General features: G+C 40.8%; 1 protein-coding gene across 4 annotated transcripts in view; it reads left to right on the forward strand.

Annotated features, from left to right (window-relative positions):
* The first annotated feature begins 662 nt into the window (after positions 1-662).
* The window catches only part of AKAP12 (A-kinase anchoring protein 12), a 218,111-nt gene continuing 195,002 nt past the window's right edge, over positions 663-23,771 (forward strand). For 2 of the 4 annotated variants that reach the window (XM_077486372.1, XM_077486377.1), the window contains exon 1: positions 664-1,135. In XM_077486372.1, coding sequence (XP_077342498.1) covers positions 1,004-1,135 — 132 coding nt within the window. In that variant the 5' untranslated portion in view covers positions 664-1,003. Of the gene's footprint in view, positions 1,136-23,771 lie in introns of all 4 variants that reach the window. The other 2 variants (XM_077486373.1, XM_077486374.1) reach the window with 2 other exon arrangements.

Here is a 23,771-nt window from a genome sequence, read left to right on the forward strand (position 1 = left end):
TTCGATTTTCTTTACATTTATTTATTGGGTATGTTTTAATAGTAGAAAGTAAAAAACATTTATATAAAATAATTTGTTATACTTACAGTTGAATTTACTGTGTACAAATGATTGTACAAACACTTTATTTGTAAACATATAATAAAAAAAATTATTGAAAAAAAAATACCACCAAAAGAAAGCTCTATTTGTGGGGAAAAAAAAGAATAAACATTTTATTTGGATACAGTGTCACACAACCGCGCAATTCTCAGTTAAAGTGGCGCATCGCAAAAGATTACCTGGTCATGAAGGGGGGTAAACCTTCTGGAGCTGAAGTGAATTAACAGGTTAAAATAAAGGAAAAAATTGTATACAAAAATAAAAAAAAATGCAGCCACTGCGTCTAAGGACCAGGACCAGTAAGCTGCAATATTGTTAATTTTTTGTTCTTGGCTTTAGATACGCTTTACCTGATCTCATTGGAATCATAAAAAAGAAATCCTTCTGTTTTGATGCATAAGACACAATCAGAAGAAGTGTCCCTACTTTCTCCTTTATGTTGTCCTGCTATATGAATTCAGTTTGGGACATAGCCAGCTCTCCTCCCTCTGCCCCTGTCCCCATCGCTTTTAAGCCTGTTTTGATACTGCAAGGCGTGTCTGATCCTAGACTCATGTGATGGAGAAAGAGAATGGGAGGGGAAGACTAAGGGGAATAGAAGGAGAGCTTGTCATCTGAAAGAGAGAAAAAAAAAATCCCGCACACACACAAGAGTGTGTAAGATAGTTGGCTAAATCCTGCACTGCTTAGAAAGCATTTGCATTTTACAACTTGTCTAGAGAAGGAAAGCTTCCCTTCAACAATAACAGCCAGAGGACACAACCATAGGAGACTGTATGGTATAGAACCTTTCTAGCTGAGCAGTGATTTCTGGAAATTCGCTTGCAGGTGATTAAAGCATCTGTCCACTTTTTTCAGCTTGCTCTGTCGTCAAAGTCTTTGTCGTCATATAGGACACAGGATGGGAGCTGGGACTTCTGCAGAACAGGTAGCTGACAAGCCCAATGAAGAACAAGCTGAACAAAGCAATGACCTGGGGCAAGAGCAGCAGGATGGCCAAGGGGTGGAAGCGGATGCAGCCATCGATGTCAAGGTAAGATTATGCCTCTTATGTCATCATCAGAAAACTAATCAAGCGATTTATGTAGGAATGGTCTGCTGCTGTACCGTATGACTTCATCCACTGCAGTGGGCTAAAACAGGACCAAGGGCGGTTAGAGGTTTCGCAGATTGGAATTAGTGCCACACCTGGAAAGCTGTAGTGATTGTAATTTACAGCGTGTTCTATATAGGAAGCTGCCATTTTATTTATTAGAAGTACACTACAAAAAGTTGATCCGGGGAAAATCCGATTGCCTCTTGGGGGGATCAGGTGGGAATTTTTTTCCCTGCTTTAGCAAATTGGATCATGCTCTGCTTGGGGTTTTTTCGGCTTCCTCTGGATCAACTGTGGGTATAGAATTGGGTATATGGGATTGTATGATATTATTATTATTTTTTTTGGTGGTTGAACTGGATGGACTTGTGTCTTTTTTCAACCTGACTAACTATGTAACTGTCTGTTCTTGTACATAGGTACATGCTTTACATGCTTTACATATTGCACATTCACATCAGCTCACCTTAAGGAGCTTACCATCTAAGGTCTCTATCTCATATTCATACACACATACTAGGGCCAACTAACCTACCAGCGTGTATTTTAATCTAAGGATCCTATCATGCATACATACTAGGGCCAATTTAGACAGGTGCCAATTAACCTGCCAGCATCTCTTTGGACTTTGGGAGGAAGCCCACACAAGAACAGACAGAACATACAAACTCCATGCAGACAGCATCCTGACCGGGATTCGAAGCAGGGATACCAGTCTGGCAAGGCTGTGCTAACCATTAAGCCAACGTGCTGCCCGTTTAACAGTAACTTAGGCACCAATAAGTTGATATCTATATATGCCAGTTCATATACAAGCAAACAAGCTTTTCTAAAGACATTTAAGAGTTAATGATAGTAATTTGGGTTTCCATCTGCTACCATTTGGCACAAAAAGCATAAATAGAAAGTTGTAAGAATAAGAAGTGCAATAATGCTTCCATATGGAAGATGGTGCGTAATGTGTTTTGCATTTATAGAAATAGAAAATACTTGTTTGCTGCCGTTTAAAGTTTTCCTGATTGCGTATGCACAAAAAGTCCCATATCTAGAAATCAGGGGGATGTGGGAGCAGGAAGCTGTGAACTGTGCCTTATAAACCAAACAACATAAGATGAAATCAGGGATATTTGCATTTTGTGCATTCCTCAGATTTTATCAAGGCAAAGCACAGCACAGCGTGGCTGCTCTGTGCATGGGATCCCACAATGCCAACTGCGCAATGATAAGATCTGCAGTCATAAAATGAGTAATCATGTTAGCCTAATCTCCTGCCTTGTGTTAGCAGGAAGCTGACATCTAATAAAGACATGAGTTCTTCAATAGGATCCTGCATCGAAGGCATCATTTCTTGTAAAGCTGATTTCACTGCTGTGCACTGTGTCCAGCATGCGGATGTTGCATGCAGCATTGTATTACCACCGTCTGCCAGCACGCAGACACTCCTGGGTATAGTCTCCCACACCCTCAAGGTTAAAACACGTGGATGGCAGATCAAGCAGCTTTTTAATAACACGCTACAGCACAGAAATAGCTGATTTGTACATCAGTGTCATATCATCACGCGTTTATTATAATGTGAATGTACAATATATATATATATATATATATATATATATATATATATATATATATATATATATATATACAGGCATACCCCACTTTTAAGTACACAATGGGGTTACGGTAATTTACTAAATCTGAAAAGTGCAAAATCAGGCTCACTTCTGCATAGAAACCAATGAGCTTCTATGCTCTATTACAAAAGCTTAATTGAACAAGCTGGGGTTAGAAGCTCATTGGATTCTATGCAGAAGTGAGCCTGATTTTGCACTTTTCAGCTTTAGTAAATAAACCCCATTGTGTACTTAAAAGTGGGGTATGCTTGTATATGTAAAGTGCTGTGTAAATTGACAGAGCTATATAAGTACCTGTAATAAGTAAATAAAATAAAGTCATATATAAGTTATTAAAACTACAGTACTACATCATTGAGTCTTTTCCTTATAACAAGGCTGTAAACTAAGCTTCTAAACATAGCATTTTCCAATATAGCATAAACTGGCATATTTCGGCACAGGTGTTGCATACACCACTCTGGCAACAGCCTGTCAAAACCAATGACAGGCTATAATAAGTTTTGGCTGTATGCAGCTGTACACACATCTGAGCGGTACATGTCCTTGTAGGCATATGACCCTTGTAGGCATATGGCTCAGATGTGCATAAGTTGAAGAGTGTTTCAGTTTGTCATTGATTTTGTGAACATCTGTCAGCGGGCCATACCTGTGCCTCCCAGAGTGTCCAAATGCGCCCAGCTAATACACTGTATGGGCGAATGCACCCTTGTGCCTGTGACCCAACTAAACATTAAAAAGTTGTTAGATAAGTGTTTAAAAATGTGTAAATCCTCTTTAGGCTGTCCATCTTTTCACTTATATAATATCTTTGTTAAAGTCTTTTTTTCATCTCAAATGCTATAATTATTTTAAAGTCATGCCTTTTATAACAATCGTCCAATATTTGTTTTTTTCCACTGTTTTGTCTGTAATGGCATGAAATCTTGTTGATACGAGTTATTGCACTTAGTAGAGCATCATTGCTTTTTGTACTTTTCTGTTTGAAAAATATGCTTGTTTAAAACATACAAAGAACCCTATGATATTGAAAGGATGCCTATGACATACAAAATAAGCCTATGACATATAAAGGATCCCTATGACGTGAAAAGTATCTCTTGAAAGTGTAGACATGTTTAGTATTTTGGTAATATATGCTGTAACTACCTCTCATACAATTGTATGTGCTGCAACTGCTAAATAATGCATACATCACAGTATGGGGGTTGTGAACTGGTACCTGCAGATTCCTTTACTGCAGTCTAAGAAAACGATGGAAAAATGCCCACTCATCTCTTGCTCTGCCCCACGCTGCATACTCATACTGCAGCGATGGCTGGCTCTTGTATGTTTCTAAGGTATGTCTCCATCCCCTCCTCCTTTTCCCACACCCTTCTTATGGCTATAGCACATGTCTCCTCTGTGTACATACTGGAGTAGATGGAAAGTGATTTTCTCTTTTCCCATAATGAGGATAGAAGCTGATTGGAATGCAGAGGGGATTTTTACAAAGTTGTCTCTCTCTCGCCCCTCGAGGAATTGCCTGTGAAATGAGTAGTGAATCTGTGAAGTGACTGATGGATGCTGAGCTAGCACTCTGAAACTGCCAGCATAATAATGAGCATCTGTGAGCCGAGGTTAATGGATGAAAGATGGGATGGTGGAGTCTTTGTGTGTACTTTAGTATTGTTTCCATAAATATATTGATTACACTCCATTAATCCATGGCACGTAAGGCACACTTCCCATTAAATGAACATATTGTAAAATAAGCAAAGTATATGCCTATACTGCAGATATCACTCTATCGTCAAATGTCTGGTTGTATTTGTTTAATGCATCTTTATGATCCAGCTAAAAGCCTATGACATAAAACCATGTGGTTTTGTACAAAGACTGCACAGTCTGCACTTAAAGTGGAGTTCCACCCATTTAAAAGTCAGCAGCTGCAAAAGGTGTAGCTGCTGACTTTTAACAAATGGACACTTACCTGTCCCACGGTCCAGCGATGCGGGCAAATTAATCCCTGCTCTTCTCCCCCTCCTCTCTGCGGCGCCGGCATTGTAACTGTGGGCACAGCCAGGCCCGCACTGCGCATGCGCCAGCCGCACTGTGCATTGTGATTGGCCGGGAAATCTTCTAGGACCTGTGACGTGTCCCAGAAGATTGCAGGGAGGGAGTGGGGAGAGGTGAACTTCCTTCTGGTGCTGCAGAGCCCTGGGAGGAAGTGGGAGCTGGGTGCCTCTAAAAAGAGGGTATCTGATCCCCCCCTCCAAAAAAAAAATGACATGCCAAATGCGACATATCAGGGGGTCACCATCACATAAAGCGGAAGGTCCATTTTTTGGGTGGAACTCCGCTTTAAAGATGTCATGTCCATATACTCATCCACAGTATCTGAATAGCAATAACAGCGTTAAATCAATCCATTTACTAAGCGTCCATTACTTAAAATTAGACTTTTTGGAATGTGTTCAGTAGGGAAAATTACAAAACAATTTTTTTAGTTTTGCAGAAGGTTACAGAAACTGAAAAACTGATGTTACTGTAGCTGCCTATTTTTTCAAAAGAGGCCACAGCAGGCATGATATACTTATGGGAAACTTCAGGTCACTAAAAAAGAGGATGGGAATGCAAGCTCCTAAAACATTCAATGATCTGGGCTGTGGCCTAAATAGAGACAAATATTTTATGTGCCATTATAATTTTAACTAAAGTTACTTTTTTTTTTTTTTTTTTTAACAAAATCTGTTTTCCTTTAGACCTCTGATAGAAGGTATATGGACATGCCTACAAGACCTTTAAGCTAACCATGCACCTTTAGATTTCTCCAAATCAGCCTATGGGGCTGAACAGAAGAAGCCAAACAATTCCTCCATCTATACTGAACAGCGTGGATGAAGGAATCTCCCCCCGCCAGGTTTTGTATTCATCATGGGGTAGGACCTGTGTCTCCTGAATCCTGAACAGGGGCTGTATCTGACTGGGTGCAGTTACTGTTTGGCTGGTAATTTTTTACCCAGCTCCATTGACAAAAGTTGATTGAAAAGTTGACTTTTGTGGAGCAAGATGGTGCTGACAGGGTCATCCACAGCCTGAAATTCAAACAGTGCATGGGTGGTTTTACTCTCACTATCGCATATATTTAGGTGTGAAGAGTACAATGACTTTGTTTGTCAGGTCCCTCAAAACAGTCCTAAGCCCTGATGAAGAAGCCAAGCATGTTTAGAAAACGTTCATGTCTAAAGATGTCCAATAAGGGGTATCACTCCAAACTTTCTGCGTTGATCCATGGATAACAGTTGGGAAGAGTTAGGTCATTTGTCAGTTTTTTTATGTGGTCGCTGTCCCTGTTGCAGAGATTGTCCATCACTTTATTTTCTGGAAACCACCACCATTGTGATTTGCTAAATTGCGTGCTTCTCCTCTTTGGAGTGTATTCTCCTTATATTCCTAAAGCAAGACATAGATTATGCAAGAAAATTGCTCAATTCCCCATCAACAAAGTCAGTGTAGATGGGGGAGTCCCTCCCATGGAGCTATTATGTTCTTCTAGTGGAGGGAGGGGGGTTGTGGGGAGCCGTGCCTGCCAGGGGAAGATAGCCGCTGGCAATAATCGCATGCTAAAAATCGGAAATGTTGGTTGTACCCAAGTCAATCTATGGATTGATTTGGGTACAATCAGCTTGCCCATAGATGGATCGAATCTCAGCTAGTCCCTGCTGGACCAGCCACTGACAACATCACTAGCCGTAAATTCTCCAAATGAATATATGAGGAAAGATCATATTGTACTTGTCTACTGTCCTTCAGATTAGAATGTAACTGATATGTTACAAATTTTAGCATTGTTCACTCATTTCAACAGTCTCGTATCAAGATAATTGAAGTATGTCATGTAATACCCCTATGACTTTTACATAGCACTAAGACATGTAATCAGGCTAAACACAGAGGTTTTTACAGCTTCTATTTGTTCAGAAATTGCTTATGAAACCATGTAAACCCTGGATTCTTGTCAAATTTGTTCATTGAATTTTAACTATTAGTTTAAACCCTGGATTCTGGACAAACTAAATACTTCTTTAGTGTTGGATTTGCCAAACTCCATGTTCCTCCAAGACATTGTACTCCAGTCAAGCATGGGCATTAGGAAAATATAAATTTTCTATGCCCCTTCCAGAGATTTAGAAAACTTCAGTACTTTGCCTATTTACACAGTTCACATAGATGCTACTCAATGTGGAAAAGCTACTATGTGAACTCCAGGGCTGGAATAAAATATTGGTAAACCCTAACAATGATCTTCTCTTATTTCTTCCCTTAGGTCTGGTTAAGTACACCATTAAAAATGTTTTGTTATATCTGTTTGATGAATACAAAAAAAAAATGCCCGTTGACCCTGCCAGATATCTTATAAGATGATAATCTCTGCCTACTTTCTGCTTCAACTGCACTGTTGACACTTTCATTATTCCCATCTCTCTCTGTGGGCTACAGATCACCTCCTCTCTATGTTGCTGATAAGAAGAGAGAAGGCGGTGTTGTGCAATCCTTCCTAAATTGACAGCGCTGCTCCTCCATAGATAAAGTACAGTGAGAATATGCTGTCACCCTACGACAGGAAGTGCATTACTTTTAGCATCTCCAGGTGAGCATAAAGACAAGAAGCAAGGGAATTTCTCCTCAACAAAAAGCCATAAATCATGATAGGTACCCTAACCCTTCTCCACTCTATTTAAAACAAAATAAAAAGGTTTTGTCTGAGTTAGTCTTTAACAAACCCCTGTAACAGAATACATATCCTGGAATAGAGTTTCCCAACCAGGGTTCCTCCAGATGCTGCTAGGGGTTCCTTGAGTAATGAGCAACGTCTGCCTCTCGGATAAGTTCCCACTTGCACCATTGATCTTTTTAGCTATCTGTAAGGGTATAGTTCTTTCCAATGTCCACAAGTGTAAAGAGCGTTTTTCCCACTGACCATCACACTAATGTACCATGAGTTGTAGATATAGTCATTTTTAGTAGGGGTTCCCTGAGACCCGGAGAATTATATTTCAAGGGTTCGTCTGTTTTGAAAGGCTGTCCTGGAACAATAATGGACAGTGTTTGCAGTTATGTGCCAAAAAGAACTGCAACAAAATGTTGGCATTGAGAACTCCTTCCTTGTAAAAGGTCCATGCTGGGAGTTGTTGGGAGTTAATTGTTCCCATTTTATTATCCATGGGTGGTTAAATATGACTTTTACTTTAAACAGGTAGATTGCTAGGCTTCTGGATTCATCATTATAAATTAGTTTTCCTATAGATATAAAATAAACAATTCACCCATATAGGACAGAAGTAAAAATACCATTCAACAGTGTTTGGTTTGATTTCTTGACAAACAGCTATAGGAGAAGGCCACATAGTTAATTGTTATATTGTGTACAAGAAATGTTCCAAAATAATTGCATATGATAAGACCAAGCTGATCACTACTGGGAGAAACCCAGTTTATCCGATTGCCGACCGCCGCCTATATATATACACGTCGTCAGAATGGCACGGCTAGGCAAAGTAACATACCCGTACGTTACTTTGAATTTTCTGTCGTGCGCGCGCCTGCCGCGAGCTCCGTGACCGTGCCCGCGATCGTGTCATGGGGCTAAAGAACGGGGAGGTGCCGATGTAAACTCAGCATCTCCCTGTTGTGCCTAGTGACAGGACACTGATCGTCTGCTCCCTGTGTTCGGGAGCAGCGATCAGTGTAATGTCACTGCTAGCCCATCCCCTAGACCAGGGATATGCAATTAGTGGACCTCCAGCTGTTGCAAGACTACAAGTCCCATCATGCCTCTGCTTCTGGATGTCATGCTTGTGGCTGTTAGAGTCTTGCTATGCCTCATGGGACTTGTAGTTCTGCAACAGCTGGAGGTCCGCTAATTGCATATCCCTGCCCTAGACAGTAAAGCCTCATACACACGATCTGACTTTGTAGAAACTTTCCCTTGGATTTTTGTACAAAGGGTGTCGGCTGTGAACTTGTATTGCATACACACAGCAGGACTTTTTCAGCCAACTTTCACCAAATCATGTGGTTTTTCTGCTCTTTACCGCCACCTTTGGTCAATTTCTGTATTGTTGTCTGATCTTTTGCATTGGTTCTGAGCAGTCCTATGGTTTTCTGTACACATGATCGGACTTTGCTCCATCTGACTTTTATGGCCAGAAAGTTTGTCCATTCGCACAGCCAACAAAAGTCAGATGAAAACCGAAAAAGTTTGTCTGATTGAGTGTACACACGGTTGGATGTTGCCTTAAAACAGCTAATTTGCATGTTTGTTGTCAAAAAGTCCGATTGTGTGTATGGGCCTTTAGAAACACGCCCCAGGACACACTTAACCCCTCCCTAGCCCCCTAGTGGTTAACCCATTCACTGCCAGTGAAATTTTTACAGTAATCAATGCAATTGCATAGCATTAATCGCTGCATTAATCCCAATGGTCCCAAAAATGTGTCAAAATTGTCCGATGTGTCCGCCATAATGTCGCAGTCATGATAAAAATCGCTGATCGCCGCCATTACTGGTAAAAAAAAGTATATTAATAAAAATGCCATAAATCTATCCCCTATTTTGTAGACCCTATAACTTGCGCAAAGCAATCAATAAACGCTTATTTTGATTAATTTTTTTACCAAAAATATGCCAAAGAATACATATCGGACTAAACGGAAGAAAAAGAAATTATTTTATATATTTTTTGGGGATATTTATTATAGCAAAAAGTAAAAAATAATGTGTTTTTTTCAAAATTGTGTTTATAGAGCAAAAAATAAAAACCGCAGAGGTGATCAAATACCACCAAAAGAAAGCTCTATTTGTGGGAAAAAAAGGACGTCAATTTTGTTTGGGTACAACATCGCATGACCGCGCAATTGTCAGTTAAAGCGACGCAGTGCCGAATCGCAAAATGTGCTCTGGTCAGGAAGGGGGTAAATCCTTCCGGGGCTGAAGTGGTTAAAAATGAGCTGTTTGGTTTATGTGTGTCTATGTACAGTATATACAAAAGTCAGAAAAGTAGATTCTTTAGGACATATTGGGGGGTGATTTACTAAAACTGGATCACTCAGAATCTGGTGCAACTGTGCATGGTAGCCAATCAGCTTCTGACTTTAGCTTGTTCAGTTAGTCTTTGACAATAAATCCTGCAGGCAAAATCAATACTAGGCCATCAATTGGCAAATCCTTCTGATTGAATATTTTTGTTATAATTCTTATTAACTAAGGAGAATGCAATAAGATGAGTAGTGACAGCCAAAGCTCTAGATTTACCAGGGGCAGAGTCAGAAACTAAGGCAAAAGAAACAAAGATGATATCAAACAGTAGGTGTATGCTGAACTTTGTAGAATATTCAAGATAAAACATTAAACTCTGGTTTGTAAAATTTGTTGTATTTGCCCGTGTGCTTTTGTTTTATTGCTTTTATTTTTTTTAAGAAAATGTGCTTTCAATCTCTTTTTCTTGCACTATTCACTTATGCAATGTCCTTAAATAAAGAGCAGAATGGAATGCATGATAGTTTGTATAGTGGGATTAGTAATCTTTACAAACTTTACATGGTATCATTCCACCTGGAGCATGTAAAACAAATATGCGGTTAGTATACTGCATATGGCTGTCTACAAACTGACTTCTTCATTGATGTCTACAAACTCATGTTTAGTAAAAGTTTATTTCAGGTTCTAAACTAGAGCACATTATTTACTCTGTTTTCTGCTTACTCGGAATACTGTACTTGTAGTTCATTTCAGAGATATTAGTAATAGGAGTAGTATTGAACTTTTTTAAGGTAAGTGTAAATGGGTGTTTAACCGCTTGCCGACCGGCTCACGCCAATATACGTCGGCAAAGTGGCACGGGTGTGCAAAACAACATACCCATACGTCGCTGCGTCAGTGGGCGCCCCCGCCTCGGGATCGTGCCCGCTGGTCCCTTGGACTCCATGTCCACTGGTGGCCCACGATCGTGGCAAGGAGAAGCAGAATGGGCAGATGTAAACAAGGCATTTCCCTGTTCTGCCTAGCAGCATGACAGAGATCTACTGCTCCCAATGATCGGGAACAGTAATCTAGTGATCCCTGTCATGTTCTAGTGAGCCCATCCCCCCTACAGTTAGAACATGCTAAGGGAGCACAGTTAACCCCTCGATCGCCCCCTAGTGTTTAAACCTTCCCAGTGACATTTACACAGTAAGTGCATTTTTATAGCACTGATTGCTGTATAAATGCCAATGGTCCCAAAATAGTGTCAAAAGTGTCTGATAAAAATCACAGATCACCGTTATTACTAAAAAAAGAAAACATTATTAATGAAAATGCCATTAATCTATCCCCTATTTTGTAGACGTGATAACTTTTGTGCAAACCAATCAATATACACTTATTGAGATTTTTTTTTTTACCAAAAATATGTAGAATACATATTGGCCTAAACTGTGGAAGAAATTTTGTTTTTTTATATATTTTTTTAGGATATTTATTATAGCAAAATGTAAAAAATATAGATTTTTTTTCAAAACTGTGGCTCTTTTTTGTTTATAGCGCAAACAATAAAAAACGCAGAGGTGATCAAATACCACCAAAAGAAAGCTCTATTTGTGGGGAAAAAAGGACGTCAATTTTGTTTGGGCACAAAGCCACATGCCAGCGCAATTGTCAGTTAAAGCAACGCAGTGCCGTATCACAAAAAAGGGCTTGGTCAGGAAGGGAGTAAATCCTTACGGGGCTGAAGTGGTTAACTATGTTCCTGTGTTTAATATCGAGCGTGTATGTAACAATATCATGAAAAATTTGAAACGATTACAATCTGATTGCACTCGAAGTTAATATATACCCAAGAACATAACGTTTATATATGGCAGCTTACCAGTCCTTAGATGTGGTGACTGCATTTGTTTTTCTTTTTTCAGACTCCTTTTCTCTTTTCTTTTTAGCTGGTGATCTTTCCAGTTATACACTTCCTGTGTCAGGGTGGCAATGTTCACTCATTGTACTGCATCTATGGGACTGTGCTGTCAACTTAGGCTGCTCGCTACTTTTTTGCATAACAGGACCCTAGTCATCTCCATAATACGAGGGCGGGGTTCTGTAGTTTATAGAGGAAGACTGAACTGGGCTTACAAAACTGCTTGGGATTTCAGTGCAGCAGAGGAAGAGTCTAAAGAAAATAATGAGCTTGATGAATCAAATCAAATTCCAAGTCATCTCTTCTTAGTGGAAAAACACAAACAGAAACCGCTGCTGCCGGGCGTTTGGCCACCAACCCCACTTATTTCCGAACACCTATTTCCCAGCTTTGCCATGCTGCATATCAAGTATGCATATAGAAAGCCTTCCATCTTGTCTTTTTTGTAGCAAAAAAAGCTTCATGCTAGGTTCACACTGACAACTGTCCCTATCATCCCTCTGATCTATGGTGGATCATTTTTTGGAGGTGGTTTGCAGGTGTCCAGGAGGTGATGCTACTGCCTCCCGAATGTTTTATTTTTTTACTTTTTACAGCTAAACATATTTAACATTGTTTTGTAGTTGGTTTCATCGTCTTTGTTTTGTTGTTGGTGCAGATTTAACATTAAACTACCATGCCACAACTCGCAAAACCCAGGTTTTTGTTAAAGATTACTAAGCAGTCCCATTGACTTCAATGGGTGAGTTTGGCAAGCGACACTTTCCAAACTCTGTCTGATGAGTTAAAACTGATGTAGTTCCTCACCATGTTCCTTTGGAGATTAGTGGCTGGATCCGAGTGGTAAAAAGCCTGAGATGCCGTTTTTTTACCACCTTTACTGTGTGAAAGAGGCCTTGGAAAGCCAAATTGTTTTTTTATCATTACATTTGTGTCAAAAGTTTGTTCCATTGAACAGAAAAATATTGAGCTGTACTAAGAGAATGGTGCCTGTTAAGGCCCATACACACGATCTGACTTTTTGACAACAAACATGCAAATCAGCTGTTTTAAGGCAGCGTGTGTACGCTCCATCGGACAAACTTTTTTGGTTTTTATCTGACTTTTGTTGGCTGTGCAAACGGACAACCTTCTCGGCAACAAAAGTCTGATGGAGCAAAGTTTGATCGTGTGTACAGAAAACCATAGGACTTTTGTACAAAGTACAAACACGCATGCTCAGAACCAACACAAAAGATCAGACAACAATACAGAAGTTGACCAAAGGTGGCGGTAAAGAGCATAAAAAACATGGTGAAAGTTGGCTGAAAAAGCCCTGCCGTGTGTATGCAATACAAGTTCACGGCCGACGCCCTTTGTACAAAAATCCACTGGAAAGTTTGCACAAAGTCCGATCGTGTGTATGAAGCTTTGCATAGACTAGTATCTGGCTTCAGGGACACACACAAACAATTATGAACTAATCTGTTCACTTTTGTTTGGTGACCATGTAATTGGCAGCCATTCTCAGTCAATGAATGCCACAATCAAACACACATGTACACTTAAGGCTCATACACAGTATCGGACTTTTTAACAACAAACATGCAAATTGGCTGTTTTGGAGCAACATCCGACCGTGTGTACACTCCATCGGACAAACTTTTTTTGGTTTTCATCTGACTTTTGTTGGCTGTGCGAACAGACCAACTTTCTGGCAACAAAAGTCCGATGGAGCAAAGTCTGATCGTGTGTACAGAAAACCATAGGACTTTTGTACAAAGTACAAGCACGCATGCTCAGAACCAATGCAAAAGATCAGACAACAATACAGAAGTTGACCAAAGGGGACAGTAAAGAGCAGAAAAGCCACGTGATTTGGTGAAAGTTGGCTGAAAAATTCCTGCCGTGTGTATGCAATACAAGTTCTCAGCCGACACCCTTTATACAAAAATCCACAGGAAAGTTTGTACAAAGTCCGATCATGTGTATGAGGCTTTAGGGGTGGATTTACTAAAGGCAAATAGACTGTGTACATTGCAATCTTTTTACCCAGAGCTTGCTTTTAGTAAATCAACTTCTTAGCCAGGCAGTAATAGGAAATGTTAATGTTACCAAGGCAGAACTGTACAAAAAGTACAAATTAAAGCAGTGAAGGTATGTATCAAGTGCAGTCTTACAGTATGCGTGTATGCATTTCTATTCTGTCTCCATAGTTTCCTCTTGCTGGGCCTCTAGTCTTGCGTATATATTATGGACTCGTGCTTCAGAATGGAATGCTTAGTGCTCCCAGATATGAATACACATTCTGGTGCATACTTTGAAGCGTGGAACCAATTTTTAAAAAGAAAATATGGAGTTCAGTAAAGTTCTGCGTGAACACTTAGATGACAGCAAATGTAGTGTGCCACAATTTCACAGTGAACAAAAATCAAACAAAGATCAGTTCAAATAAGCATACTAGAACCAAACTCACAAACTAGGTTTTGTGCAAATGTTCACAGTTTAATGTCCCTGACACCCTAAATATGTGTAATATTTAGGCACCCCACAAACCCATTACTTTGTAGACTGCACATTAATGTTTATTATAGTTCAAAACCCCTTCCTTTCATTCTCCAAAAACCAATAAGACCTTTTTTGATAAGAACACTATTTTATGCTGTTCCTCTTAAAATGTATACATACACCTAAGCTATTTATATAATTAAATAAAGGACAAAGAGTCAAGAGGGGTTGCACATGGCTATTTAAGAGGTTGGCTGGACCCCACTTGATTTAGTGGGACCACAATACATCTAAAAAAATACAAACTTTATTTATCAAATATAAACCATAAAAGATGAAAATAGTACAAAATGGTGGCTGATGTACACAAAACACAATTACCGTATATACTCGAGTATAAGCCGAGATTTTCAGCCTCTTTTTTGAGGCTGAAAGTGCCCCCCTCGGCTTATACTCGAGTCATCGCTGTCTGCCTGCTCGATCAGCGTGTCGAGCAGACAGACAGCGGCCATTCTATAATTCAAAAGCCGCGCCTCCGGCTCCGCCTTCGCCTGTGATAGGCGGAACATTGAATTTCCCAGCAGCCTGTGTTCCGCCTATCACGGACATCGTCTCATCCTCGTACTACGGACGAGGATGAGACGATGTCCGTGATAGGCGGAACACAGGCTGCTGGGAAATTCAGTGTTCCGCCTATCACAGGCGAAGGCGGAGCCGGAGGCGCGGCTTTTGAATTTTACAATGGCCGCCGAGGCGCCGACGAAGAGCGGCGATCCTGGCAAGGCACGGGACGGAGGCAAGGCAAGGCACGGCACGGCACGGCACGGGACGGGACGGGACGGGACGGAGGCAAGGCACGACACGGGACGGAGGCAAGGCACGGCACGGGACGGAGGCAAGGCACGGGACGGAGGCTCGGGACACAGGTAGGCTGGACACACACACACACACACACACACACACACATGGACACACACACACACACAGGGATGGATGGATGGAGACACACACACACACACAGGGATGGATGGATACACACACACACAGGGATGGATGGATACACACACACACACAGGGATGGATGGATGGAGACACACACACACACACAGGGATGGATGGATGGATGGACACACACACAGGGATGGATGGATGGATGGACACACACAGGGATGGATGGATGGATGGATGGACACACACACACACAGGGATGGATGGATGGATGGACACACACACACACACAGGGATGGATGGATGGATGGACACACACACACACAGGGATGGATGGATGGATGGACACACACACACACACACGGACGGACACACAGGGATGGACGGACACACACACAGGGATGGACAGGCATGTCTCACCCTCGGCTTATACACGAGTCAATAAGTTTGCCAGTTTTTTGGGGGGTAAATTGGGGGCCTCGGCTTATATTCGGGTCGGCCTATACTCGAGTATATACGGTAACATAGTTGTTTATACTGTATATCCGCTATCAGCTACAACAGCTATCCGCTTAAGTACTGTATAGACAAATATCCAACACGTCTCGAGGTAGAATTTTTAACTCTTCATCAGGGCTATAATGTACAGGAAACATACTCTATAACAAAAGAGCATAATTAGAACCACTTTACATATGTAAAGTGCTTTAAAAAAGTATTCATATGCCTTGAAATTTTCCACATTTTGTCATGTCACAGCCAAAAACTACAATTTATCTTATTGGGATTTTATGTGATAGACCATAACAAAGTGGCACATAAAAATGAAGAAATTTTCAAATCTTGCCACAGATTCCCAATGTGTTGGTCTATCACATAAAATGCCAACAAAATACATTTATGTTTTTGGTTGTAACATGACAAAATGTGGAACCCCTTGAGTATGAATACTTTTTCAAGACACTGTATTTCTATCCTCATTCATCACAAGGTCAGTCTATAGGATAGATGAATACTAACCCATATATTGTGAAATACTGAGTACAGAGACAGCCGCATATAAAACAGTTAAAGCTTCATAATTTCCCCTGCTGCCACCAATTTTCACATGCCAATGGGGGAGGAAGACGAAAAAGCCAAGTCTTGACCCCATGAATCGCAAATACCATTTTAGCCCAATTGCTAGTTATGACTAGACATGTGCACACTGAAATATTTTCGTTTCGGAATTTAGTTTTAGTCCGAAAAAAAAAATTTATTTAGTCCGAAATTCGTTTTTATTTATTTTGTTTCGTAAAAAAATGCATTCGTCTGAAAATCCGAAATAATTAAGGTTGAATCTGTCATTGAAGGCTTATGGTGTCTGTCGAAAGTTCTAAGAAGATTCGATGGAGCAGCTAAACTGTACAATGCCGCAATCGTACATTTTCGGTCGAATGTTCCTCCTACAAGCTATAGAAGAATTCTAATGTTATATGACACTAGTAATAAATATATTTACCAACCAACATTAGAATTTTTCTATAGCCTATGGGTGGAGCATTTGACCATAAATGTCCACTCGCGGCAACTGCTTTGTCGAATCTTCATGTCGAATCTTTTCTCTCCATGTCGAATAATCTTGGACTAAAACAGTTAGGTTTGGCACATTTGACCTTTTTTGCTATTGTCTCTATAATGTTGAATCTTTTCTCTCTATGTCAAAAAATCTTGGACTAATAGAGCTAAGGTTAAGCACATTCGACCACAGGTTCGATGAACACAGATTGCTATTGTCAGTGTCATGTCGAATCTCCTATCTATATTGAACTTTGTCACAGCGAAAACTAAAATAAAGCATTTGTTTATGTCGGATCTTTCGGTTTTCAGATCTTGCATGTTCGTTATCGTTTGTTAAAACAATAACGAAAAAACCCGATAACGAAAATGCATTTGGATGAAAACGAATGCACATGTCTAGTTATGACCACCTAAAAACTATCATAAAAAAACTGTCAATAGGTCTAATAGATAGACCCATTATTACACACATCTGTGGCTAAGCTGTCTCTGAGCTTGGAACATATAATACAAATGGAAAAAGGTACTTACGTGGTAAGCAGAAGAAATGCCCCTGTTACAATTCTGTTTACTATTTGTATGAGTTTTTGACAGTTGTTGGGGAAAACAGAACAATGAAGTTGCTTAGTCCGGGGTATGGAACAGTGATACCCCGTCACCCAGTGAGGGCGCTGTTTTAATTTGCACATCATAGTGATGATGGTAAACCTTTCAAGCATCCAATAGCATGACTATTGTAGGGCCCCACTTGATTGAGCTCCACAACCCCCATCCTGGCTTTTGCGCTTCGTTAACCCTACAGGCATTGATCACACTCTGTGTATGTGTGCTCACCTGTTTTGTGACCACATTGTAAAGCACCTCAATATGTCTTCTGAGACATTCTGCATTGCACACCAATTGCACACCAAAGCTCAGGTATGGCTTGGATGGATTCCTACACCTACCTAAAAATGACAATTTTAGGGACACATACATAGGACAGCACTTTAAAAAAGGTGGCCTTTGTTGTAAATGATAATGATAGGGGGTTGCATTGCCTATGTACCCTTTCAAGTGGTTGTAAACCCTCACATGTACACAGTGAAGTGACTGGCCTCAGGTGATACACAGAGTTAAAACAAATCCTTTTACAAAAGTTGTACCTTTTTTATCTGCAGCAGTCTGTCTTCTACATCAGTTCAAAGTTCAGCATTTATACAGCTTGTCTAAGTTTACACAGCACACAGAAACAGAGCTGAGGCTGTTAATCACAAACTGTGTGCCGGAGCTCCCTGTCTCCTTTTTACCACTTGGTGTCAGGAAAACTTGTCAAAAGTGACTCATGCTGACAGCAGTAGACGGAAATGACACTTACTGTAGTGCTCTGGATTGAGATAAGTACACACTATAGAGGGAAATGATTTGTTCATATTACATGTGAGTGCTTTACAACCACTTTAATCCTAGTAAAAATCTACTGCATAAAACAGTATGTTTTCTAAAGACTTTTTCTCTTTGATGTAAAAGTAATAGTTTATTTAACAGACAGGGTAATGTTGCTTCTGAAGCTGTTAAAGTGATCTCTATGAATTTTTTTTTGCTACCAACCATATTTCCCAGCTACTGTAATCATGGAAAACCCAAGTTTCTTCTAGAATAGTTATTTCATCCTTTGCTACTATCGTTTACTGTTTGCCATTGTGGATATTTTACACATTTTAGCTTCAGAATGCAGAACGCAAAAATGTCCACACTTGTATTTATGGAAACCTTAGATTATGTAAAATATTACCCATGTGCATATTTATTGTTTGTGATCAAAATCTACATTTTTACACTAAAGAAATAATAGCTAAGGCCAGGATTTATAGCCCGTCGTAGACCCTTTCACCTTTTATAGTTATTTTTGCCCTACTCCCAGACTGCTAGTCTTTAGTTTGTCTTGGACAATAAAAAAGATTGTAGCCAATCTGTTTATTGACTGCTTGGAAATTTTCTCTCCAAAAAGTAGCCTTCACACATAAAAGCATTGAAAAAATGGACCTCCATAAAATGTAATGGTGGCAGGGTGGTCTGCTTTCCAATTTTGTGTAAAGCACATGGTTATTTGCTACATTTTCCTTTCACATGTCAAGCTATTAAGCCATCATTCGGATTCTCCTTTTATTTTTCTTGAGTCTATTGTATGAAAATGTAAAACTTTTTGTCTCACATTACCATAGATATTTTAATTTATGCTCTTTGTCTATAGTGGAATACCTTGGAGGCACAAGGGCAGCAACTATGCACTGTAGCTAGAGTTGTCATTACTGGATAGTTGTTCAGTCTGTGAACCATCATGCATCCACACACATGCCAATTTCACATCCAAAATACTAAAATACATACTTTCTTTTTAGTCTAAGTTTGCTTAACCACTTGCCGACTGAAGTACGTATATATATATATATATATATATATATATATATATATATATATATATATATATATATATATATACAGTATCTCACAAAAGTGAGTACACCCCTCACATTTTTGTAACTATTTTATTATATCCTTTCATGTGACAACACTGAAGAAATTACACTTTGCTACAATGTAAAGTAGTGAGTGTACAGCTTGTATAAAGCCCCCTACACACTATCAGATTTTCTGCTGATTTTTTCCTTTAGATTTACCAAAACCATATCATGGGAGGTCAAACCTTAGGAGATTCAATTGGTATGTAATCAGGCAGGCCCTTGCACTACATGGTTTTGGTAAATCTGAAGACTTAACAGGGCTTAACAGTGTACATTTTCTGTCCCCTCAAAATAACTCAACACACAGCCATTAATGTCTAAACTGCTGGCAACAAAAGTGAGTACACCCCTAAGTGAAACTTTTCAAACTGGGCCCAGAGTGCCAATATTTTATGTGGCCACCATTTTTTTCCAGCACTGCCTTAACCCTCTTGGGCATGGAGTTCACCAGAGCTCCACAGGTTGCCACTGGAGTCCTCTTCAACTCCTCCATGATGACATCATGAAGCTGGTGGATGTTAGAGGCCTTGCACTCCTCTACCTTCCATTTGAGGATGCCCCACAGATACTCAATAGGGTTTAGATCTGGAGACATGCTTGGCCAGTCCATCACCTTTCCCTTCAGTTTCTTTAGCAAGACAGTGGTCTTCTTGGAGGTGTGTTTGGGGTCATTAGCATGTTGGAATACTGCCCTGCAGCCTAGTTGGCAAAGGGAGGGGATCATGCTCTGCTTCAGTATGTCACAGTACATGTCGGCCTTCATGGTTCCCTCAATGAACTGTTGCTCCCCAGTGCCAGCAGTACTCATGCAGCCCCAGACCATGATACTCTCACCACCATGCTTGACTGTAGGCAAGACACACTTGCCTTTGTACTCCACATCTGGTTGCCGCCACACACGCTTGACATTATCTGAACCAAATAAATTTATCTTGGTCTCATCAGACCACAGGACATGGTTCCATTAATCCATGTCCTTAGACAGCTTGTCTTCAGCAAACTGTTTGCAGGCTTTATTGTGCATCATTTTTAGAAGAGACTTTCTTCTGACAACAGCCATGCAAACCAATTTGATGCAGTGTGCAGCGTATGGTCTGAGCACTGGCAGGCTGACCCCACCACCCCTTCAACCTTTGCAGCAATGCTGGCAGCACTCATAAGTCTATTTCCCAAAGACAACATCTGGGTATGACGCTGAGCACGTGTACTCAACTTCTTTGGTCGACCATAGCGAGATCTGTTTTGAGTGGAACCTGTCTGGTTAAACCGCTCTATGGTCTTCCACATCGTGCTGCAGCTCAGTTTCAGGGTTTTGGCAATCTTCTTATAGCCAAAACCATCTTTATGTAGAGCAACAATTATTTTTTAAGATCTTCAGAGAGTTCTTTGCCATGAGGTGCCATGTTGAACTTTCAGTGACCAGTATGAGAGAGTGAGAGCGATAACACCAAATTTAACACACCTGCTTCCCATTGACACATGAGACCTTGTAACACTAATAAGTCACATGACACCAGGGAGAAAAATTGCAAATTGAGCCCAATTTGGACATTTGCACTTAGGGGTGTACTCACTTTTGTCACCAGCGGATTAGACATTAATGTGTTGAGTTATTTTGAGGGGACAGCAGATTTACACTGTTATACAAGCTGTACACTCACTACTTTACACTTTGTAGCAAAGTGTAATTTCTTCAGTGTTGTCACATGAAAAGATATAAAAAAATATTTACAAAAATGTGAGGGGTGTACTCACTTTTGTGAGATACTGTATATATATATATATATATATATATATATGTGTGTATATAGAGATATATACTGTATATATATATATATATGTTGTAGTTTGCAAGTAGTTTACCGGGGTTATGGCTGAAGCTATAGCCATAACCCCAGAATTCTTCTTTTTTTTTCTAGCCGGCGGATAGCCTTGTCATGAGAATACTCCACTGGAACGTTTTCAGAAGTGGCAGGAGAGGATGTACCCCATCCTGCTGCTCGCTAGTGTTTCTTGGGATTTCCATTTCCATTGGCGCACCTGAGAAATGATCCAATGGTGCGGCCCGCTGGTCACATAGACAATAAAAGACTAGATCGTCTTTGATACCCTCTATGGCCTTGGAGGTCTGGAACAACGTCATGACATCACTTCCGGTCCAGGGTGGAACTAAACATTTTTTTTAACGCAAAAGATCAAAAAAAAAAATAGTTTCTTGAGCTTTTCTTTTTAAAGGTAAAGGAGAGATTTGGGGTCTTTTTGACCCCAGATTTATCCAAAAGAGGACCTGTCATCCTTATTTCTACTATAAGAGGTTGTGAGGGGGTTCGCTCGGTAGCGGGTGTGTGTGACCCCCTGGATGGGTTCACAACACAAAGTCAGGCACAGCAGACAGCGTTGTAGGTGCAAAAAACAAAAGATCCGGTTTATTTAGGCTACATGCAGTGATACATATAACAGCCAAACAAAATAAAACAAGAAAATAAATCCTGGTCAGCTTGACCTCTAACTACACACGTAGACTCCCTGTCTAACAACTGGGTGCAGCCTTGTGCTGCCCCAGTCCCTGTCCCTATTGTAGGGGTTTGCCACACAGGCGTTAACTCACCGCACAGAACAGATCTCAGACTCCCCAGTCTATACACACAAAACTGGTTCCAGGATGGAGCATCTCCCTATGCATGCTGTTTTTTTTTGTAGAGGTCTTAATGAGCCCACTTACTACAGCTGGGCTCATTAACTCTTCCCCTCTAATTGTAAAAGTCTGCATAAAGCCTGAATCTAGGACACACATATTTCCCATCCTGAATACAACCAGGTGATTTTACCTGCCTGCTGCCACATACCCCCCCCTCTTGTTTCAACCTTGGGGTTGTAACACAAGCAGCCAGACACGCATGTATCCGAGACAAAGCATCCACATTCCCCATTTTAACACCAGGGCGATGCTTAACTGTAAAGTTAAATTCCTGTAGGGCCAGGAACCACCTATTTACCCTTCTATTGGTCTCCTTGTTTTGAGCCATCCACTTTAAAGGAGCGTGATCAGTCACCAGGTCAAAGTGCCTACCTAGAAGATAGTACCGAAGGGAATCTAGAGCCCACTTCACTGCTAAACATTCCTTCTCAATCGTGGAGTAATTTACCTCATGGGACTTTAACTTCCTGCTGAGGTAAATGACTGGGTGCTCTTCCCCGTTCCAGACCTGGGATAACACTGCTCCTAACCCAACGTCTGATGCATCAGTTTGTACAACAAAGTCCTTAGAGAAGTCTGGTAAGTACAACACTGGCTGGCTACATAAGGCTGTTTTTAAGGACTGAAATGCTTCCTCAGCCTCTGGGGACCATTTAACCATAACCGACTCTTTCCCTTTTGTCAGGTTGGTGAGGGGCACAGCCTGAGAAGCAAAATGGGGAATGAATTGTCGATAATAGTCAGCGATTCCCAGAAAGGCTCGTACCTGTTTCTTGCTGTTGGGACGTGGCCAACTCTGTATGGCCTCGACTTTATTGACTTGGGGTTTTATCACCCCCTCCCAATAGTGTACCCAAGATATTTGGCCTCCTCCTGTCCAATGGTACACTTCTTTGGATTGGCCGTAAACCCAGCTTCTCGGATAGAGTCTAGGACTGCTTGTACTTTTGGCAAATGTGAGACCCAGTCTGTGCTATGGATAATCACATCATCCAGGTAAGCTGCAGCATATTTATGATGGGGCCTCAGAATCTTATCCATTTTCCGCTGGAATGTTGCCGGTGCATTCTGTAACCCAAACGGCATTCTCTTATATTGGAATGCCCCATCTGGGGTTACAAACGCAGTTTTCTCCTTGGCCGACTCGGCCAGGGGAATTTGCCAATACCCTTTGGTGAGATCAAGAGTTGTCATATATCGGGCTGTTCCCAGTCGGTCAACCAACTCATCTATTCGTGGCATGGGGTAGGTGTCAAATTTTGTAACTTTATTTAATTGTCTAAAATCGTTACAAAACCGCCAGCTCCCATCAGGTTTGGGCACTAGTACAATAGGACTGGACCAGTCACTCTGGGACTCCTCTATCACACCCAATTCCAGCATCCTTTGAACCTCCCCACGTATTGCCTCCCGTCGGGCCTCTGGTATTCTATAAGGTTTTAGTTTTACCCTTTCTCCTGGCGGGGTGATAATGTCATGCTCTACGCCAGATGTTTGTCCCGGAAGCTCAGAGAAAATCTCTTTGTTACGAAGTACAAACTCTTTAACCTCCTGTTGTTGGGGTTTCGATAAGGTGTCTGCTATTCCAACCTCAGGAACTAAGCAATCAGGCTGTACTTGTGACAAAGTCTCTGCGACTAGGGATTCCCTATCCCTCCAGGCTTTCAGCAGATTGACGTGATAGATCTGCTCCGGCTTTCGCCTTCCTGGCTGTCTAACCCTGTAGTTCACCTCACTAATTTTTTCAATTACTTCATATGGACCTTGCCATTTGGCCAGAAATTTGCTTTCAACCGTAGGGACTAGCACCAAG

This window comes from Lithobates pipiens, unplaced genomic scaffold (genome assembly GCF_037356315.1).
Source record: "Lithobates pipiens isolate NorthernLeopardFrog02 unplaced genomic scaffold, aLitPip1_a1.2 Scaffold_18, whole genome shotgun sequence".
NCBI classification, from domain to species: Eukaryota; Metazoa; Chordata; class Amphibia; order Anura; family Ranidae; genus Lithobates; species Lithobates pipiens.